The 22,151-nt window shown below is 31.3% G+C and overlaps 1 protein-coding gene across 1 annotated transcript in view; it reads left to right on the plus strand.

Moving 5' to 3' along the window:
* The window catches only part of PHIP (pleckstrin homology domain interacting protein), a 112,915-nt gene that overhangs the window by 75,459 nt on the left and 15,305 nt on the right, over positions 1–22,151 (plus strand). The window contains exons 22-31 of the mRNA XM_023533451.1: positions 3,599–3,830; positions 6,685–6,804; positions 8,751–8,858; positions 9,415–9,539; positions 9,670–9,752; positions 13,501–13,612; positions 13,818–13,879; positions 16,188–16,343; positions 17,590–17,710; positions 20,369–20,494. Coding sequence (XP_023389219.1) covers positions 3,599–3,830; positions 6,685–6,804; positions 8,751–8,858; positions 9,415–9,539; positions 9,670–9,752; positions 13,501–13,612; positions 13,818–13,879; positions 16,188–16,343; positions 17,590–17,710; positions 20,369–20,494 — 1,245 coding nt within the window. The remainder of the gene's footprint in view (positions 1–3,598; positions 3,831–6,684; positions 6,805–8,750; positions 8,859–9,414; positions 9,540–9,669; positions 9,753–13,500; positions 13,613–13,817; positions 13,880–16,187; positions 16,344–17,589; positions 17,711–20,368; positions 20,495–22,151) is intronic.

The following is a 22,151-nucleotide window of genomic DNA, read 5'->3' on the forward strand; positions in this document are numbered from 1 at the left end:
CTATAAAATATTTTAAACATGATTCAGCTTATTAGAAACATGTATTTCTAGGTAAATCCTTCATTTGTCTTCAAACTCATTTGTTTATGGTTCAATGTCCTTTTAGGGCAGTTGAATAAATTTCTAGGGGAGTACATTGAGAACAGAATGTCACCTTGGGCACAGTATATTAAAGGAAAGAATTCTATTTTTTTGGTTTAAATATTTTGTACTTCCATATTATAACTATGTCGTATTAAGAATAAAGAAGTATGTTTCTTTTTTTCCTGTTTAAAGAAGTAATATACTAAGGATGGGAGTAATCACATTTGTTTAATGTGTTTTCCAATTATAGTAAATAGAAATTAAATTTGCTAATAAAATTTACTCTTGGATTTTGATCTTGTCATGTTTGCTTAATTTTCAAAACTATGGATTAGTTTATGTAATATACATTCTTAATTATTAACACAATAGAAGGAAAAAACTTTTCTCCCAAAATATTCTATTTTATTTAATTAGTAAGGGAATACATCCCATTATCTTCTTGAAAAATGATCTGACTGTGCCTACCAAGTAATAACACTGAACCATTCTTGTGGAGAGTGGTCTAAGCTTTGGAGTAAAATGACTAGGGTTCAAACAGGCTTAGTTGCTTATTAGATGCCTATTAATTGGGCTGCTTTTAACCTTCTTAAGCTTTAGTTTCTTTAAATAACTGCTCCTTAATCACCAGTGGTGTTTTGTCTAGATTGAATGGAATGAAGCATACAAAGCACTTAGAATAGTTTCTGACATAGTAGAAGCTTATTTAAAGTGAGCTGCTATTTTTATTGAAGCATAACGTTTATTTGAGCAAGGGAAAAGTTATATGAGATATTGTGACCAAAAACAATTTGTATAAAGAAAGTGTCTGTAACAGAAATTATCCTACGTTAACCAGTAAATATTTACTGAAGAGAGAGTGTTTGGATGGTTTTTACTCCTCTACCACTTGGATAAAAAAAATCATCAACCAGAGTTGGAATATTCTTTTTTTGGCATGATAAATCTATTTTAATAATAAAATTAAAAGTTCCTAATTTGAAACTTGTCAAAGCATCTAATGAAAAAAGAAAGCTTACATTTTAAAAAAAGCCAAGGAAATAAAAATTGATTTGCATTGTTAACTATGGAATTTGATATCATCCAATCTGGAAAATATATTATGAGGCTTCTAGAAAACAAACAAAATATATTATTGATCCAAGAGGTTGCTCTCAATCCAATATTCATAAGTATTATATCTTTGGACAAATTTAATAATTTGAATGTATTTAATTTTTATATAAAAATATAAGGCCTGCTTTTTAGCAACTAGTTTTAAATTAGGTTTTGATTTAAATATTATAATATGGTTGGTACTACTAGATATTACTTATTTTATATAATATGATTGGTACTAGTAGATATTACTGATTTTGTAATATTGTGCCATAAAATATGTATTCAATATCTCTTAGGAAGGTGAAGTTGTTGCTGTCAGTGGTGGAACCTCTGAAGAGGAAGAGAGAGCATGGCACAGTGATGGCAGTTCTAGGTAATTTAATTTTTATTTCTCCAAATACAATATAAAATCTTTAGAAAAGATGAAAGTTCTTTTGTACCAGCAACTTATTTCAGTCTCTTTGAGTTTAAATTTACTCTTTCAGAGAGTTTTTGTAGTTGTTTAAAATTTAGGAAATTTTCTTTTCTGACATATTTTCTCTAGTAGAAAAAAATTTTTGGATATTGCAGCTACATCTGCAAAATGATGCTTTTAAGTTTATCTTCCTAGTTGGTATTTTATCTTTTGAATGTTGTTATTTTTAACACTGAACCACAAATTAGTCTCATTACTGGTTTTGAGAAATATTTGAGCATTAAATTATGAAAGTAATGAGATCTTATAGAATTCATTGTCGTGTATAGTGGCATTTGTTGAATGCTAATAATTTTTTTTCCAGCACTGAGAATAAACTTTTTCCTATTATCCTTACCTCATTAGACAGTGTAACTGAGGATTCCTTCAACTCCTTTTTCTGGCAGTTCATATTATTACAGAGCTGATATTCTTGGTTGCCCTTGTAAGTTCTTAGTTTCAAGAAGTGTAGCCTTTGGAAATGGTAATTATGTTTAGCCCTTTACACTCATTCCCAGGCAGCAGTAGCTCTTAAAAATTGCCAAAGAAACCAAGAGGTGGAGGCAATAAGAATTTCTTACATCAATGTTAGACTCAAGGGCTTTACTATTTCCACACCATTTATTCCTAGTAATGATATGCAAATGCCCTTGGTTATGTTTGGTAGTTTTTCTCATTTGAAAGAAGGCAGCAAAAGAAATACTTTTGGCTTTAGCAGTTGGGGGCAGTTGTAAAAGAACATGGGCTCTTGGATTTGTTAGTTAGGTCTGTGCTGGCAGCAGCAGATTTTCTGTAAGAGTTGAATGCTCCAGAAAGTAGTAACCATATTTGGCAGGTGCTATTTACAGTGTATGTGACTGGGATAAGTGTAAGTAAATGCTTATAAGTTGAGGATAGCCTATTTAAGTTCTTAAAAATCCTTTAAAAATTTAAAAATGAAGTCATGAAATTATACTAGAAAACCTCTTAATTATTTGATTCTTGCCTATGATGATTATTCTTGGGGAGACATAGGTAAATGCTTATAAAGGACATTTGGGCCAGGGGAAGAGGTGATGGTAGTGGAATAAAACTCTGGTAAAAATCTGTTCTTTTAGGATTTATCAGGAATATTTGGAGAGGAGTGAGGTCATATGTCACTAAATCTAAGCAAAGTAATTATTGATTTTAACATAGTATAATTTAGATTTAAGGCATTTATATTTGTAAAACTATAAAATTAATATTTTCATATACTAAAATTAAAACAAGATAACATAACTGATAATTTTGCAACAGCATCAGTTAAGTAAAACGTAGATTTGTTGGGGGTAAACTGAAAAGAAATGGCAAACATGATTGTTAATGATGCATAAAATACTAAGGCCTGTATTTTTGTGAATGATGGCATGCTTTGAAGCATTAGGTAATACCTAAGGTATATGTAGATGCTAAGTAAAGTTTATAGGCACAGCCTTCCCACTGAGCAGGAATATTTCTGACCTTGCCAGTTCAATATCCAGCTACCACGAGAGTACCAGTGCTCTACCACAGGAGTTAACCCTGTCAAGAGCTCCCATCTCTCCTCAATAAAGGAATCCCTATGCTTCCTCCTCAGTGTTGATACCTCCTGCTGGAATTGAGGAAGGTGACTCTGCTTCTTATTTTTGTAAGCCCCACAATATTTTGAACATATGCAGCACTCAGTAATCAATTTTTTGTTAAAATGATAGCAGGTACTTAAATTTCTTTCAATTAAAGGTATGCCCTTATTTATCTTTAAATTTTTTTGAGGTTGTTAAGCCTACTGAATTTTAAGAAATTAGAAAATGATTAGTCAAAAGGGAAATATTTTTAGTTTATTTAGTATGTAGTATTCTGCCATTCTTCTTTATTACTATTTTTCTTTACATTTTTATAAAACAAAATCTTGAAGTATATCATGTGTGTTTATTTTTTAAATCCTTTTTTTCCTTCTAGTGACTACTCCAGTGATTATTCTGACTGGACAGCAGATGCAGGAATTAATCTGCAGCCACCAAAGAAAATTCCTAAGCATAAAACCAAGAAAGCAGAAAGCAGTTCAGATGAAGAAGAGGAGTCTGAAAAACAGAAGCAAAAACAGATTAAAAAGGAAAGGAAAAAAGTAAATGAAGAGAAAGATGGACCAGTATCACCAAAGAAAAAGAAGCCCAAAGAAAGAAAACAAAAGGTTAATATTTTAAAATATAAACTGTTTTTTATAAAAACAAAGCACACATTTTTAAAAGTGCAGTTGATGAATATGAATATTCAGCAGTACACAGTAGTAAAAAAGAGTATAGCAAGTCTTCATATAATGTTTCATTGAATATCCTTTTGATGTAACATTGATGAGATGTTGTAGGAGTTTAACTCATTCGTATTAATTAGCCAGTGTTAAATTGGTTTTGTTACATGTTGTTTCAGCTCTATTATAAGTTGGAGAACAAACATATCGATGACGTTAAGTGAGGACTTACCGTATACCAAAATATATTTAGTTTGTTTAGCATGTGAGAGTATTTACTTGTAAAATTATATTCTAAATGTTGAGCATTCAGTCATGTAATGTGAGCAGATTTTTCTTGACAATCTGGTGGGATTTATTCATTCATGTATGTAAAAAAATAATGTTACAAAACACAGCTTATTAGTCTTTTAATTGCTTTTGCCTTTTAACAATCTTACTGTTATTGCTGAAACTAAAAGGAAAGTCCAAGGTATTAGGTTTATGGATGATTATCAAATCAAGGCGGACTACGTGAAGTAAACAGCATTCTTGGGACAAAAGAATTATGTTCTCACGAAGACATAACACTGCGGACCTGAAAAGTTCATCAAAATTGTCTTGAAATGAAAAAAGTGTACCATATTAGATACATGGCTAACTCAGTTTTCTTTAACCATTCTACCACATAAAATAATGGGTCTGCCTACATTTATCATCACTGACAAGGCAGAAGGGGAAAACTGGACAAATGTGTGGCAAAGGAGGTGACAAGAAGAAGAGTTGTAGACTTGGAATCTAAATTAAAGTAATTTGTAATTATAAAGCTGAAACAAACAAGAGCTCAACTGATACAGATAAAATAAACACATAAGACAAATGTATTAAATTTTTTCAAAGTTCTTTGGGGATAAAGACCCTGTAAGTCTTCGTAGCATTTAGTTCTACAAATGACAGCTTTATATCTTAAATTTAGAAATAGCAGAGGTTTTATAAAAAAAAAAAATCTTCATTTTTGTTTAACCAGATATGCTTCTCATTTATCATTTTTTGGGGAATAGAAAATATACTCCTCACATTTCATTTACTTTATAGCAAAAATTAAACAGCTCTTATTTTTAAAGAGTTCCAACTCCATAAGAGCTGGTAGATCTTATTTCCATAATATTTATCTTTTACTTTCTGTGATCTGTATCAAATTATCCACAGACTAAAGATACAGAAATCAATCTTTTTCATCTCAACAATGACAACTTTTAGTTGTTAACACCAAAACCTTGGTGTTATCCTTAGTTTCTCTTTTTCTCTCATATTATACATCCTCAGGGAATTATTATGGTTCTCCTAAGTATGTTCAGCACCTGACTGTTTTAATCACTTCTGTTTGTTACACTAGTGTGAGTTGTTATTAAATCTCACTTTTATTACTGTAATAGGCTTCCACCTGACATTCTGCTGCTGCTTTTTTCCCTTAGTGTCTATTCTCTAAAGCCAAGATCCACAAACTTTTTCTGTAGGGAGACAGCTACTCTACCATTGTAGCTGGAAAGCAGCCATAGACAAAATAAATGAGTGGGTATGACTGTGTTCCAATAAAACTTGATTTATAAAAGCAGATAGCAGACTGTGCTCGGACTATGGGCAGTAATTTGCAAATCCCTGCTCCGATGCATCTACAGTGATCCTTTTAAAATATAAGTCACATCCTTTCGTTCCTATGACTAAAGTTCTCCAGTAGACCCATGTCACATGTAGTAAATGCCAAAGTCCTTTTCCTCTCCTTTACTCTCCAAAAAGAGAGTGCTCCAGATGTGTTTACTAAGAAACAGCAAGGTGTGGTTAATGAAGAGGAAAATGAATATTGAGTAATGACTGTAGCAGTACCTGCTGGAAATAGTATTCAGTGGTATCCCATTATGGCTTTACTTCTTTTGGTGAACTTGGATAACTGCATTCTTTTTTTTTTTAAAAGACACGAGAACAAAATTTCGAAGTCTTATGTATAAACACTGAACCAAAACATTTTTAATCAATTGCATGAAGTTTCTCTGCTTATAAAAATAATATTAGGTTTCAAAGGCCTTAGTCCATTTTTCCTAAGTCCAAGGTAACAACATCCAGACCATGGTAGCCACTTGTTAGTGACCATCAAACTTAAAAAACTTTTTCTCAGAGGCCTGGTTTTATATTTATTCACAAAAATTAAAAAGGGACCTGACTTGACAACATTTTGGGAAAATTCTGAAGAAAAAATGTTTTTCGTTAGAAGATAATTGTGAGCCAAGAGTGTGAAATGGCTGCTTTAAAAAGGGGAGAAGAGCATTCTTGGGCTATGTAAAAGAATAATGCCTAGCCATGGAAACAGTCTTCTGTATCTTGCACTGCTCAGCCTATATGAGAATACCTTATTTAATTCTTACCTAACACTTTATAACGAGGATTTAAAAAAAATACTCAAATATGCCTTGGTTCGTTACATGGAATGTTTGTGAAACTGAGAATTTTGAGAGGAAGGGAGACTACACAGTTTATATTTTGTGATTATGGGAATATCTTGTCACTGAGTTTTGTCATGAATATTATCTCTAGGGTTTTGTTTTATCTGGTTCTTTTTTTAATGCAGTGATTTGGAGAGATTGAATAACTATACTACCGTTGCTGCTATTTTTCCAGAATAAGGTTTTTAATACTTAAATATACATTTTTGTATAACGATCTCCTGCCCCTTTTATTTAACTGCCTTTATAGTTATTTTAAAGGGCAGATTGATAGATGAATGCTTTATGATAATATTACTTTAAATGTTCTAAACTCTTAGAGGTTGGCTGTAGGAGAACTAACAGAAAATGGACTGACATTAGAAGAATGGTTACCTTCAACATGGATTACAGATACTCTTCCTCGAAGATGTCCATTTGTACCACAGATGGGTGATGAGGTATTTTTAAACTTTTAGAAACAACCTATATTTGTTTCAAGTAACTTTAAACATTTTCGTAGCTCTTGAAACAGAACTCTAGAGATTGTAGCGGTTTCAAAAAGTATCTCATTCTAGATGTTTGTGGCTATGTATGAAAAAGGTATAATTAGGAGGAAAGCGCTAATAATCATCTTTTGAGGCTACTTTAAATATTACAGTTACAAATCTAAATGTTGTAAGAGAATGGAAATTTTGTTGGCATTTTAAAAACTAGTCTGTATTTTTTATAAGAGGATTTTATTTCCAGTTCTTTTTCTTTTTTTAAATTAAAATATACTAATTTTCTTAGCTTGAGATGTAAATATATAGCATTTTAAAGAACATGAAATTCATTATTTAATTTTCATTTAATTTTATTTCTTAAATTTCATTTACTTATAATGTTTATAATTTATTAGATCCTTAAAAATTCTGTTATCTTAGAATAAGAAATATTTTATTTTTAAGATGATTGGCCATTATTTGGACTGTGTACTTTGGACTATGCAATGAAAATATAAGATCTTAGATCAAAATTTCCCACTCAGGACTTCATGTCTCCTTATTTTGTGCATAAATGTTAAGAGGTAGGGTTATCTGGTGTCCAATAGATGAACAGCAGCAAATTAGAGATTAAAGCAGAAGCTTATTTAGCAAAGCACACTAATAAGCTGAAGAAAGAGGGGCTGTTGAGAGTAAAAGGAAAACAAAAACTTTATAGTGCAAGAGTAACTTTAAAGAACAATATGAAATAATTTCTGCAGAGACCCCGCTTGCCTAAGAAGAGCACAGAAGATTACCACCTTGTTGTAATTTAGTACAATGATTGTGTAGCATCAAGAAGCTGTTTGATTGTATTATATTTAATATATTATTTCAAGATGGACAGAAAGTATGTAATTGCTTATTGAATAATTTTCTTTCGAAATAGTTAAAGTTGTCTTTAATCGTAATGCTTAAGCAGTTAAGTCCTCATTATTCAGCACCATTCTTCATTAGTACTGCTTCATAGGGAGCAGTACTAATATTAATGAATAAAATAAAAGTATATAGGAGAGTGGACATCTCAAAATGTTACTTATATTTTACTTAATATTAATATTTTAAAAAAATTTTAATAGCATTTTTTGACAAGCTCTACTACTTTTTAGTAGTGGGAAGACTACTTGGTTTCAAACTACTGTCTTTAAGTACTGTTTCTACAGGTTGACAGTGAAGAGTCACTTAAATGTGACCTTCATAAAATGAAGATAGATGCTTTGCTCTTTTTATAAGGATAAAATATATGTGGGACTACATTTTTCATTTTAAAGTTTTACGCATATGTATAAACCACTTGCTATACAGAATTGAACAATAAACTAAATATGACTCCTAGTTACAACTTTATCATGTAATATAGATTAACTTATTTTGAATCCAAAAATAGTGAAACCAAAGAAATAATAACTTATTTTGAATTCAAAAATAGTGAAACCAAAGAAATAACTACTCATCTTAACCTCTTAGTAATGTTATTTAGAGTACTTCAGTTGTAATTAAGTGGTATTAGAAAAACTTGAGGAAAAGAAGGAAAAAAGTATCAAAATATTAGAATTTTTATTAGTTAATAGCAAGGGTCCCCAACCCCTGGGTCATGGATGTTAGGAACCAGGCCACACAGCAGGAAATGAGCAGCAGGCAAGCAAGCTAAGCTTCATCTCTATTTGTAGCTGTTCCCCAGCACTAGTATCACTGCCTCAGCTCTACCTCAGATCATCAGGCATTCGATTCTCATAGGAGCACCAGTCTCAGTTCCCAAAGAGGTTAGGGACTGTTCATTCATAGGACATAAAATTCTCTTCTCAGTTTTAGCTAATACCTTGCATATTGAGTTCAAGGAAATACATTCAAGTTTGAAAATTGTAACTTTATTTATTTTTTAGGTTTATTATTTCCGACAAGGACACGAAGCATATGTTGAAATGGCTCGGAAAAATAAAATTTATAGTATCAATCCCAAAAAACAGCCATGGCATAAAATGGAACTACGGGTATGGTGTTTATTATTTAATAGCCCCAAAAGATATAATTATGGATTATGGAGATAATGGTATTGAGTGTTAATATTTTTACTATACAAAACTATATCATGAAGATACCTTTCTTAATTGAAGCAGTCCTGGAGAATAGAGGATGTTTAACATTCAAAGAAACACAAGATTGCCTGAGTTTATGTGCTCTGATGATTAATTGGATACAAATGTAATTATAGTGAAAATTAGACAACACTAATGTCTAAGGTAAACTTCGTAATTGTAAATTTGATAAGTATTTCTCGATTTATCAGCAATAGTTCAGAATTACATAGCAGTAGACCTCTAAGTGTTGGAAAACTCATTTCAAAAAGGTTTTTTTTACTATTTAAAGTGGAAATGTAACTTACATACTGTAAAGTGCATAGATCTTAGGTATACACCTCAGTGAAATTTTCATATACTCACAGTAATCACCTAGATCAATTTGAAATGGAGAAATGTTTTCTCAATATGTTTAGCAGTGTATTTTATTTATTTTATGAAGATAGTTTCTTTTCTATATCTTCCTCAGGAACAAGAACTGATGAAAATAGTTGGCATAAAGTATGAAGTGGGATTACCTACCCTTTGCTGCCTTAAACTTGCTTTTCTTGATCCTGATACTGGTAAACTGACTGGTGGATCATTTACCATGAAGTAAGGACTGTTGAAAGAGGCAATGGTTTCTTAGTGTTGTAGATTATTTTTCAAGATTCATATGGAATTGAACATCTTTTAGATATTTTTAGGTATGCGACCTAATTGGTTTGTTTCTGTTTGTATATAGATACCATGATATGCCTGATGTTATAGATTTCCTAGTCTTGAGACAACAATTCGATGATGCAAAATATAGGCGGTGGAATATAGGTGGGTTATTTTATTTAATTTATTTATTCTTGAATTAATTGATTAATTTTTTTATGGCGACATTGGTTAACGGAATCCAATAAGTTTCAGCTGTACACTTTGGTAACAGTAAGGCATATATATATTTATATATGTTCACCTTCCATTAGGTGGGTAATTTTAAAAACCATAGATGTGTGTTTCTTGTTTTTAATCTAGTAAGTGATTTACTGTTTTTCATAATTTAAAGAAAGATAATTAGAGAAATCCTGTTGCTATTTGTGAAATATTAATAGCAAAATAGAGTATTGTGTCGGGTATTAAGTTTTTTTAAGAATGAAAATACTTTTAATGTTTTTGAAATTCTAAAGATTTTTTATTTTGTTAACTGAGATTGTTTATAGTTATCCCTTTAGCTGTACTATGTGTTGACTTAAATTTTTATCCACAGATATTAATAATTCAAAATAGAAGCAAAAGAATTCTTGTTCAATATATTTAATAATTTGGACTGATATTAAAGCTAAACTGATATTTTTCTTTTATTGTTTAACACTGTTATAAATATTGAAAAATAATATTGTAATTAAGACTCAAAGAAATTTTAAAATTCTTAAAAGTTTCCACCAGGCATTTAAGATCCATTAATTTATATACAGATGTATATGCTGTTCATTAGAGTGTTTCTTTTAAATATTTCAAACAGGGCCACTGTTTGTCATCTTGGAGTGTGGTGCAGTGCATATATAGCATATTTGGTTTGAAAAAGCACATTAACTGTTACATCAGTCCATCTCTCCTCCTATTCACATTGGCATGATGATTTGTCTTCTTGTTTGGTCTTGGTAAACATAGGAATTTACACGTGTTCTCTAAAAAGAAAAATTAGGAAAATGCAAATTATCAAAATTAGTGTCATGCGAATTATAAAAAAAAATTACGTATCTTGTATCATTTCTTTGGAAGCTTTGAAAGATGTGTTCCATCAAATAAGGGAGTAAACCAAGAAAGAGAAGAACATGGAATCCCTCCATGTTCTGTTTTTCAGAACAGAAAAGCACTGAAAGGAATTCCCAAATAACAGTCAACAGAAATCTCAGGATAGCATCTGTCTGGCAAGCCTATAAAACAACCAGTCTAGAAAGTTTGACTTTGTGGGAAATTATATTGAAGAGTGTTTCATAGTTACACAGCTATTACAGAATGTGGGAAGACAATCATAAATGCAGAGAAAATTAATCATAAAAATGAAACAATTCTACAGAATTATACAAGAAAGTGTGTGCAACTTGGCTCAGTAGCAAACAATACTTATATAGTCTTGATAAAGAAAAACTATGAATTAAATAAAATACACATACCTTTTATATATAATTATATAGAGAGGTTATTAGTATCTAAAATTGATGAGTGAAGAAATAATTACTCATTTAGAAATCTAAGTAAATTTCAAGAATAAATAGTTAAAATAATTAAAATTTTTTTCTTGATTGTGGTTATAAGCCTTTGTACATTTGATTTTTTAAATTATTTGCATGTGTTACTTGATACGATAAATTTTATTTTTTTAAGGATATGCATCAGCCAATAAAGTGCTGAAAAAATATTAGCAGTCAGAATCAAGGAATATTCCAGAAATGATCTGATAACCTAAGCAGAGAAATATGACAGGCATTGGAGAAGTCAGATATTTCAAATGAATGGACATCAGAATTTTCTCATTTGGATCTTACAGTCCCGTCCCCCTCACCACCCCCTTCCAAATTTATAGATTAATATTTCTTCTAAAATTAGTACTACTTGTTTTTTTGTTTCTGAATATAGAGTAGTGCCAACCCCTAATCCACAAGGGATGTATTCCAAGACCCCCACAGTGGGTACATGTTTTTTTCCTATACACACATACTATGATAAAGTTTAATTTATAAATTAGGCACAGTAAAAGATTAACAGCAATTAATAATATCATAGAACAATTCTAACAGTATACTGTAATAAAACTGAATGTAGTCTCGGACACTTTCTCTTCTCTGTCTCATAACTGTGACAGCTACTAAATGACTGACAGGTAGGTAGCATAGACAATGTGGTAATGATGGACAAAGGAATGATTCATGTCCTGGGCAGGACAGAGTGGATGTCTCAAGATTTCATCATGCTACTCAGAACGGTGCATAATTTAAAACTTAAGAATTGTTTATTTCTGGAATTTTCCACATAATATTTTTAGACTGCTGATGACCATTGGTAACTGTAACTGCGGAAAATAAATCCACATATGGTCGAGATGGGACTAAACTGTATATGTATCTATACCCCAACTACCATTTAAAATTACATAGTAATTACTTTAATCTTTCCTCAGAAATGTTTAAGGCTTATTCTGAATAGTAAACTCTATTTCTTGCTTAACTTCATTGTTTTTCTACTGTTATCATTCATTTTGGTTAGGTATATGTTATTCAGTTCCTCTTTAGCATAATGTCATCAGTCTATGTAAGATAAAAAAAATAGCTCTGAAACTCATTATAAGGTTTACCATAAGGTGATGGTGTCAAGAATGCTATTTATTAAATTATATAGTAGCTTCTCAGTAAGCTCAGTGTCACTAAGTATGCATCTGAGGAGCAATTAGAGACTCTTAAATCTAGTAATAGATATGTTTCCCCCTTAACACTGGCTATTAGAATGCTTGAATCTAAACTTGGGTCCAAGTGCATACCCACTCAGAATCTGTATATATACTCAACAACATGTAGTTGGGTTATTCCTAACTCCAGCTTTCTTTTTTATCATTAAATTTCTTTTATCATGGTTTAAATTTTTTTTATTTTATTCTGTACGTCTTCATAAACTTTTAAATCCTTTCTGGTAAAAAATGAAAACATAAATATTTTTCTCTTTATGGGTTTGTAGATGAAACTGATTCAGATGAGCTCCAAAATAACTAATTTGTTCAAAGCTACATGGATAAGTTATTCAAACTCAGTTCTTGCAGGCCCTAACCTACATTGTCAGGAGAAAAATCACTAAGTAACTATGAATACCAAGGAAGGGGAAAATGTGGCAAAATGGAAGAGTAGTTTACGGTTTTCGTGTGACACAGAAGGAAGCTGAGAAGATAACTTATTAGAGTCTTTAGGGGGAAAGCAGTTTCAGTGATAGGACAATTGCTGAATGCAATTGGGTAAGGAAAGAAAGGGACGCAAAGGAGTGCTGCCTATTTTACAAAGATTAGTTTTTGTGTCTTTTTTTTTTATAGACAAGGGAAAGTGAGTGTATATATCTGAGTGTTACAACTTAAGGGCGATTGAGATGAAAGAAGGCAGTTTGGATTTTTGTTTGTTTTTGTTTTTAGACTGGAATTTGTTGGTTAGAGGAATTTGCAGACAGAAAGTAAGAAATTAAAGAGTATAAATTTTTTTTGAGCAGAAATTATTTAAACTGTATTTTTATTTGAATGAAAAGTTTGGGCATAGTCCTACTGATGAATTTAAAATGCTAGATTGGTAAAAATGCTTAAGAGTGAATTTCTCCTTGCCGTAATGTAAGAAGTGGTGCTGGAAACTGGCAAGTCACACTTCAGGTGTGCTTATTAAATAACATTTCTCAACATTGCTGATTTATTTACTTATTTTGAAGTATGTTGGTCACTGTTTATATGTCTTCTGAAATCATACAGGCAATTGAAGTATCTTAAAGGTATACTTTGGGAAAAAGGAGCAGCAGTCCATTTCAGAGTAATGAGATGGCTTTTGTTCTTGTCTAGGTGACCGTTTCAGATCAGTCATAGATGATGCCTGGTGGTTTGGAACAATTGAAAGCCAGGAACCTCTTCAACCTGAGTACCCTGATAGTTTGTTTCAGTGCTATAATGTTTGGTAAGAAAGTATTTGCTATATTTTAATTCAGCCTGACTTGCTTTGAATGTTCCTCCCGTCTATTAATAAAGTAATAAAGATGCTTCTTTTAAACAATAAAGCCATAATTTTTATAATATGATTTTACAGAAATTACAATATAATATATTTACAAAAATACAATATAAAATAGATTTTTTAATATCAGGATTTTTCTTTCTTTAAGCTGGGATAACGGCGATACAGAAAAGATGAGTCCTTGGGATATGGAACTTATACCTAATAATGGTAAGTATGTGTTAGGCTTTTCGTGTCTATATTATGGAATTTCTTAAATTTAAGAAATCTGATTTGCTAACTTGCTATTGCATAGAGTTGTTATGAAGATCAAATAGAAAATATTCACCCATCAAATATTTATTGCATATCTACTACTGACCTGGACAGTAGGGGCTTAGTAATGAACACAAGATAGACATAATCGTTGCCCACTGGAATTTATAGTTTAACAGGGATGATTGAAGTTAATTGCCGCAAAATATAAAAATATTTTGCTAATTATTTTTCACTCCTAGAAGGCAAATACCTTCTAGGGAGCAAAGATATTTTTGTTACTCCAGCAGAATCCTTAGAGTACAACATAATATTGAGTTTGAGCTTTTGAATGAGACACAGATTCATATTCTGGTTCTGCCATCTTTTTTTACATCTTCTTGGCAAATTCTTTGAAGTCTTAAAACCAAATTCTTTCAGCCTTTGAAGTTTTATAAACTAATGCTCTACTTTCTTTGAGGATTAAATGACTGCCTATATGTAAATTACTCATAGAGCCTGACACATGTAAGAGCCTAATGAGTAGGTAATTATAATTAATATAATAACTGTCATCTTGTGTCAGTGACCTGATACATTGCCTCAGGATTTGGGAGTTAGTCTTAGGCAGTGAGTATGACTTCTTTCTACCTCATTGCCCATCTTTGTTCGATTACAACACATACACGCGCACACCCATTGTATATGTGTGAAGAGGTTTAAAAGGATATACCAGATTATTAATAAGAAATCTTATTTATGAAGGGTGGGAATATGAAGACTTCACAAATTACCTTCTATATTATTCTGTAGTGTTTGATTTTTTTAAAAATGTATTTATCAGATAACAAAGTTTTTTTTTAAAAAAAAAACATCCGGGGGTGGCTCCATAGTGTAGGGGTTAGCACGTCTGCTTTACATGCAGAAGGTCCTGGATTCGCACCCCAGGTGGAGCCACGGACCATACACTGGGTGCACCAGGCCCCGGGTGCCCGCCATGAGCACATGGGAAGAGACGCCCCGCCTTCAGAGATCCAGCTCTTAAGGGGAGATGGCAACATCCATAGGTCAGGGGTGGAAGGGGAGAGGATTAAAGTGGGAGGTGGGAGGAGAAAATCCGACTTGTAATATAGTAGAAATAATAATTTATAAATGGACTGTTTACTAGTTATCGTATTCTAAAAAGTCAGAGAAAAGATAACTTGGAAAAAGTAAACCCAATCTGGTAAACCTTAGAAATGAGAAAATGGTCATGCTGATATTTGATATTGTCCAAGACTAGTTCTTTCTAGAAATTATCACTTTAAAAATTTAATATGAGAAATGTATTTTCATCTCGCTTCTAAATTAGAGCTGTTTACAACTTTAAAATATCTTAATCAACTTCTAACTGTGTTATATGGCTTATATTCTGGTTTTCTTTCTTTCCTTTGTGAAAGTTTGAGTTTGAAGCCACGTTGCACTATTGTCAGTATGAGAGAAATGAACCTAATTGGTGTTGTAATGCCTGAGGTATTTCTTGAAATAAATTGGTGGCATTAATATATTATTTGTTTTCTACCTAAATATATCTGTATATGAAGGGGGTGATTTTTGTTGTTTTTGATCCGTTTAGATATGCATATGTGTTCATAGAGTTTAATTACATTTTGTGAAGAATTTTGTCCAGAAGAAGTAGTATGTTTCTCTTATGAAGTCTAGTTTAAAATAAAATTAGCAGATTTGTAGATTTTATGTTTTCTCTTAAAAGGTTAGTTAAAGATTCTGTTAAAGGTTCAGGCATACAGGAAGCATACCATCATTTAAAAGCAACAAGTATAAGAATTATCTGTCAGTATTCATAATTCTTTCTGTTCTTACATTAAAAAAATTAAGGCTTTGATTGAAAAATACCACATTAGTTCAGTTTTACTTTGTGTATTTTTATCAAAGTAAATATGGAGATTATGTTATGAAATGATTGAAAACTTTAAATTTTGCATCATTTTATAAAACTACTTTCTACTTCACCTGTAAATGATAATAAAGCAAGTCATGAGAAAAAAATTTGAAGTAATTATATGCTTATTTAGAGAATTACAAAATTAATGTTTTAAAAAATAATGTTTTATCAACCCTTGAAACATACTTTCCTTTAATGAAAATAAAGAATATGCTTACCAAATCTTTACAAAATTATACTTAGTTTTATGGCAATATCAACTTTACTTTCTAAAGATAACCTAAATATTAGGAAATTACCACATATTTTCACTAAATCTGCATTTCTTTCTGTGTATTTCAGCTGTATTTCCTGAAGAACTAGGTACCAGTGTTCCTTTAACTGATGTCGAATGCAGATCATTAATCTATAAACCTCTTGATGGAGAATGGGGTTCCAGTCCCAGGGATGAAGAATGTGAAAGAATTGTTGCAGGAATAAACCAGTTGATGACCCTAGGTAAATAATAATGTAACATCAATATAGAAAAAGCTGGCAGAAAGGAAAGGAAAAGAAAAATACTATAATTCAAACAAAATATTTTTTCATAATGTAAGTCACTGGTTTTCAAACATTTTTAAGTGGAATTTTTTTAAATGAGATTTTACACCGGACTGAGATATCTAAAACAGTTATAAATGGGGTTGCTCTAGCTGACTTAGGGCACCAGAAATGCCAGGGATATTTCTGAACAATCTGGACCCTCCAGAACCCAATTTGAAAACCCCTGACATATTCAAGCTACATGTGAATTAGGAGAGAAGAGCTGAAAGCTGAATTATAATTATGTGGATATCTACCAGTTTTCCCCTTAACTTTATGTACATACACACAAAAGAATATATATAAGGGGAGGGGAGAAGGGTATATGAATTTCTTTGCCTCATTAAAAGGAAAACAATGACCACAAATTACAGTAACTCTCAACTAGTATGGTGTTTTGTAGCAACTTACTCTGTCAGTAAGGACTCAGCTTCAAAGAGTAGGGAGAAATTAACATGAATAAGAAGAGCTAAAGACTGGAGACACATATTAGATGATATTTCATCTGCAGTCTTTCATAAAATGGCATCACTTCATAAAAATGGTCTCATAAATACTATTTTAAATAATTTTAGTAATACTTTAGGATATGAAGTTGTCATACTATTTGCAAAATGGGGAGTGATCTTAACTAGATTCTAGATTTTTACCGGTTTACTATGTGCCATTGAGTCATTGACACCAAATCATAGACTTCTGGATCTGTTGTTTCTGCTTGCCTGAGAGTTCACAGAATTTTGTTGTAAAGATGAGATAAGGTGGTAAGTTTTGAAAAATTCAAAGGTTACAACATGCGAGTGCAATGTATTATTATAGTGTTACTGGTACAATATCAAAAACATACAGATTCAGGAATGACCAGATTTTAATTATGGAGGAAGTGTATGTGTATGTTTTTAATAGGTCAGATTTATATATTATCTGTCATCTTTTTTCTTTTAAGGAATAACATCCCTAGAATTTTGCAATGTAAATGTTTACATAATAAAAAATGAGACTCGTCTTAAGTTAGCTAAACTGTGTAATTACTGTTACTGTGAAAAGACACTGGCAGACTAATGGTTATATGGATCAAAACTAAGTCTTAATTCAAGCAGAATTGTCCATGAAGTATTTTAAGCAATACAAAAATAAATTTATAAACTTATTTGTTTTATTTTAGATATTGCTTCAGCATTTGTGGCCCCTGTGGATCTGCAAGCCTATCCCATGTATTGCACTGTAGTGGCATATCCAACAGATTTAAGTACAATTAAACAAAGACTGGAAAACAGGTTTTACAGGTCAGAGCCATTCGCTGTAGCTACTACGAAAAGAAAACAATGATCCTTTTACCCATTTACCGATCTTCTGTAGCAGTGTTTCTCAAACTTTAATGTACATAAAAATCACCTAGGGATTTTGTTAAAATGCAGAATCTGGTTCCATAGGTTTAGAGTAGGACCTGAGATTCTGCATTTCTAACAAGTTCCCAGGGATGCTGACGCTGCTGGTCTACTATAGACCACACTTGGAATGTGATTCCTAGATATAGTTTTTACAAGTGGCTAACATGAGTTGGTGCTCACTGTCTTCATCTGGTGTTATATAAAGCAAGCCAAAGTATTTCATTTTCTACTAGATTTCACATTGTCAGTAAGGAATCCATTTGTTAATGGATTTTTCAAAGAACAATATAAAAATTTTTTTCTTTTTTGCTTTTATATTCAGCCTATGAATACTTATGAAAAATGAAATTAGGAAAATTAAGGATATTCATAGTTGTAGCTTAGCTTGAAATATAACTTTTTTTTTTTTCTTTAATTTGCTGCTTCTTCTAGTTAACAATTTCAGTAAACATTGAGTTCTAATCTTGGACAGGCTTTTGTAGATTTATTGACTAAAATGTCAAAAAGCGAGGTTAAGTCTAGTTTTCACATTTTTCATTTTTCTTACATGACTTTTGCTTAACAGGCCAATATTTTAATTTACGTAATATTGCATTAAAACATTCTTTTTGTGACTAGTTTGATTATTACTGCAGTTATTTACATTTTTATTTAAGTTAGGGAAGTTTTTATTCATATTTTTTATTTGCATTTTCCTACATAAAATCAGTGCCTTTGGTTCTCTTTATTACCTAAAATATAATTCTAATTCAGTACTTAGTGTACCTGGCACTGGAATTTGTTATTCCTTACTGATTGAAACAGGATTTCTCAATAAAAGCATTACTGACATTTGGGGCTGTCCTCTATCCTTTAGGTGCCAGTAGCATCTCCCTAGTTATAAAAACCAAAAATATCTCCAGACATTGCCAAATGTCTCCTGTGATGCACAATCACCCCTGATTGAGCAACACTGGAATAAAGAAAACTAAGATGTTAGACTTCGTGTTCTGATGATTTTTCTGATCTTGTTAGGTGTTTCTGCTGTTGCTTCATTGGTATTCGACAAAAGCATAAAGAAGGAAATCACCTATGATAATGTGCCTCCCATCCATCTTACACTTGAAGCACACTTCTTTAAATCTTTTTCAACACCACGTCAGAAGTTTAAGAGAAAATGAAGAAATTCTTAACTAGACCCTTCTTTCTCCCTAGACCCCCAAATTGCTAAACCTTAGGAGTTACACCTAGTGCTTCAGAGATGGAACAAGACATAGAAGGGTAACAGGGAGAGAGAAGATTGTTCTTAGGCACTAGCTTTTGGACTTCAGCTAGAAAGATAAACTTATGGCATCTCCCACTATTGTAAATGTACTTTCTTGTAGAAATACTGCTAAATATGATAATGGCTAAGGTGCACATCTCAAGTACATTAAGGTTTAAATAGGGTTTTTGTCATTAGCCTAGCTTAGTAACTAATTTAGGAAAAAAAATCTTTTGGGACACAGTCCTTACGTATATTAGAAACTGCCCGTTTTTCACCCTGATAATGTAGTTACAGACCTGAGTTATGTTCTTATTTAATACAATGATGCCTTCAAGTGCTATTTCACTGTTTAAAGTTTTTTTGTTTTTCCTTTACTCATTGGCTTCAGACTTCTTACAGTTTATGGTTTTCCTCTTTGATACTTCTAGTTCAGTCATTGGTAAACTACTACTATCAGTTTGCCCTGCTAGCATTAATCTAATGCATTATTTTACACAGTTTTCTATAAAGTATCCTGAAGATGCCTGTGATTCTATTATTAAAATGAGCCTCGTGAATGCTATTTGAAATGCACAAAAGCATTTCTGTATCCACAATTATTTATTTTTAAAATTACATATAATTGTATTTTTGTTCACACATCAGGAAGATTTTGAGTGTTTTTTTCATTTTTAAGTAGGACCATATATTGGATGATATACTAGAAGTCATCTTTGGATTTTTTCTTTACTTTCAGAAGTAAAATAATAAAATACTAAAATTTGTTTTAGTATTGTCAATTCAGTGTTTAGAACAATAATTTTCACTTACTTAGATTTCTTGGTAAACTAACATGGTTACCATAGTTTTATATCTCATAAGCAGGCTATCAATTAGCTTTTTATTTTTACATGTTACTTGATTATTAGGAACATGATTAGATAAAAATCGTTTCCTTTTTATATAAAAGATATGCTTATTATCAAAAAATGACAGCATGTGTGTCAGGAATATGTAAAAGCGAAAACTGAAAACTCTTCCATTTCTTTTCTAGTTCTACTTCTCCTATAAACAGTTTCTCTCCTAAAAGAAGGAACTGTTAATAGTTTAGTATGTTTAATCCAGACATAGTATGCAAATATAGTTAATGTTGCTACTTTGTTTCCCCCTAAAATAGAGAGGTTATAATTTTTTGAATAACTTCTTTAGATGTGTGTTTTGTACTTGATTACTATAGTTTGAAAAGTCACAGTGTCTTGGTTTTAAATTGTGTGCATCTATTTCCAAATATAATGAAGTTAAAATGTCTGTGTTTTGTTTGTTTAAAGGCGGGTTTCTTCCCTAATGTGGGAAGTTCGATATATAGAGCATAATACACGAACATTTAATGAACCCGGAAGCCCTATTGTGAAATCTGCTAAATTTGTGACTGATCTTCTTCTACATTTTATAAAGTGAGTTATTTTTCCACACTTAATTATAATTAAAATAATAATGGCAATATTGTAAAATGTCAAAATGTAAAATACAGTCACTATAGATAGTATCATGTGCTGTGCTATACACACAGCTCCTCCACTCAAAATAGAAAGCATATAATATCTATGTTTAAAGAAGTAACATTTAATTCATCGGCTAATATTAATTATGGAATCATAAAAGTTTTGATCTACAGTTAAAAACAGATTCTTCTCTAAATTCAGCTGTTGGACAATAATAATAGTAAGCATTTATTGAACATGTAATGTTTTACGTAAAATAGTTCTTCTAAGCCAAATAATAATCTTACATGTGGGAGTTTTTATCTGGAATTTACAGTTAAGGAAACTGAGTCTTTTAGAGGTTAGCTTAATTTTCATAGTAAATGAGTTGTCCACCTTCTGATTTGAGAACCTTTCATCTTAATATTTTATTGCCCCTATTAGTTTTATAAACAAGTATTTAAGTAGTTCAGCAGGAAACTAAATTTAACTTTCAAGATGATTCTTGAAAGTCGGGTTTACTTCCTCATTCATTGATCCCGTTCCAGGAGTGATAACTACAGTTTTTTAAGACACCACCACTTGTATTTCCTTGCTTTATGGACTTCATGTAGCCATAGAATGTATTGAGCCTTCTAAATTGAAGCCAGAGGAATAAATCATATGTTTTGTATAAGATACTGCTGTGAGTTCATATTAACATTTATGTTGGATAATTATTTCTGGGTAGGAGGAGATGATGTATTTTATAATTTAAATATTTAGCTGCTATTAGCTTTTATTTTTATATGAAGGGGTTATTGAGGCTTTTTTTTTTTTTTAACATCTCTAGCTTTATTCTCTTTACTCGACATAATTATAGGGTCCCTTTTCCTAGTATTAGTTGGTATGTTTTCTGCTAAGGAATGTAGGTAATTTCAACATAAGAAAACACAAAGAAAATTAGATCAATTTTGTGCCCTTCCTCTACCTTATTCTGTAAGGAAATCTATTGCCTTCTTAGTCATTTAAAGTCCATAATTGCATTGCTCTTGCTCCTTTTCAGTACAACTGATAATCAAGAATTAGTTATCCTCAGAGGACTATTTATATAACTTGGCTACAATAGCTATAAGTTTTTAGTCTGTAATTTTATAAGTATTATGTGGATATGTGTATACATCTATTTTTCCAAAGAGATATGAATCAATAGAATGATATTAGTGAAATAATTTAGATAAAACAATTTTTACATTTGGAATATATTGTCTGTGAAGTTGCATTTCTTTCAAATAGTGATTGGGAAATGCCTTATAAGACAATATTTAAAGTATTTTTATTGTATATATCGAAATATAAATCCTGGTATTTTTTAGATGTATATAATTTGTGGAAAGCATTTTTAGCTGACAGTAATGTTCAAAATGTTAGTTATGTCTTAAAATTTTGATTATTGTACTTTTTGAGTTATTTGGCCAAATTTTAAGCAATAGATACATACACGGTGATGTACTAGATACTTAGTAGATAAATAAACCTGTAAGTATAATATAAGGAAAAATAACAGTTTATATGAAAGTTTAGATGAGGGGTAGGGTTACTACTAGCTATGAAGGTAGGTTTTCGAATACAGGAGAAAAGAATGTTAAGA

Source organism: Pteropus vampyrus, unplaced genomic scaffold (assembly GCF_000151845.1).
Source record: "Pteropus vampyrus isolate Shadow unplaced genomic scaffold, Pvam_2.0 Scaffold102, whole genome shotgun sequence".
NCBI lineage: Eukaryota > Metazoa > Chordata > Mammalia > Chiroptera > Pteropodidae > Pteropus > Pteropus vampyrus.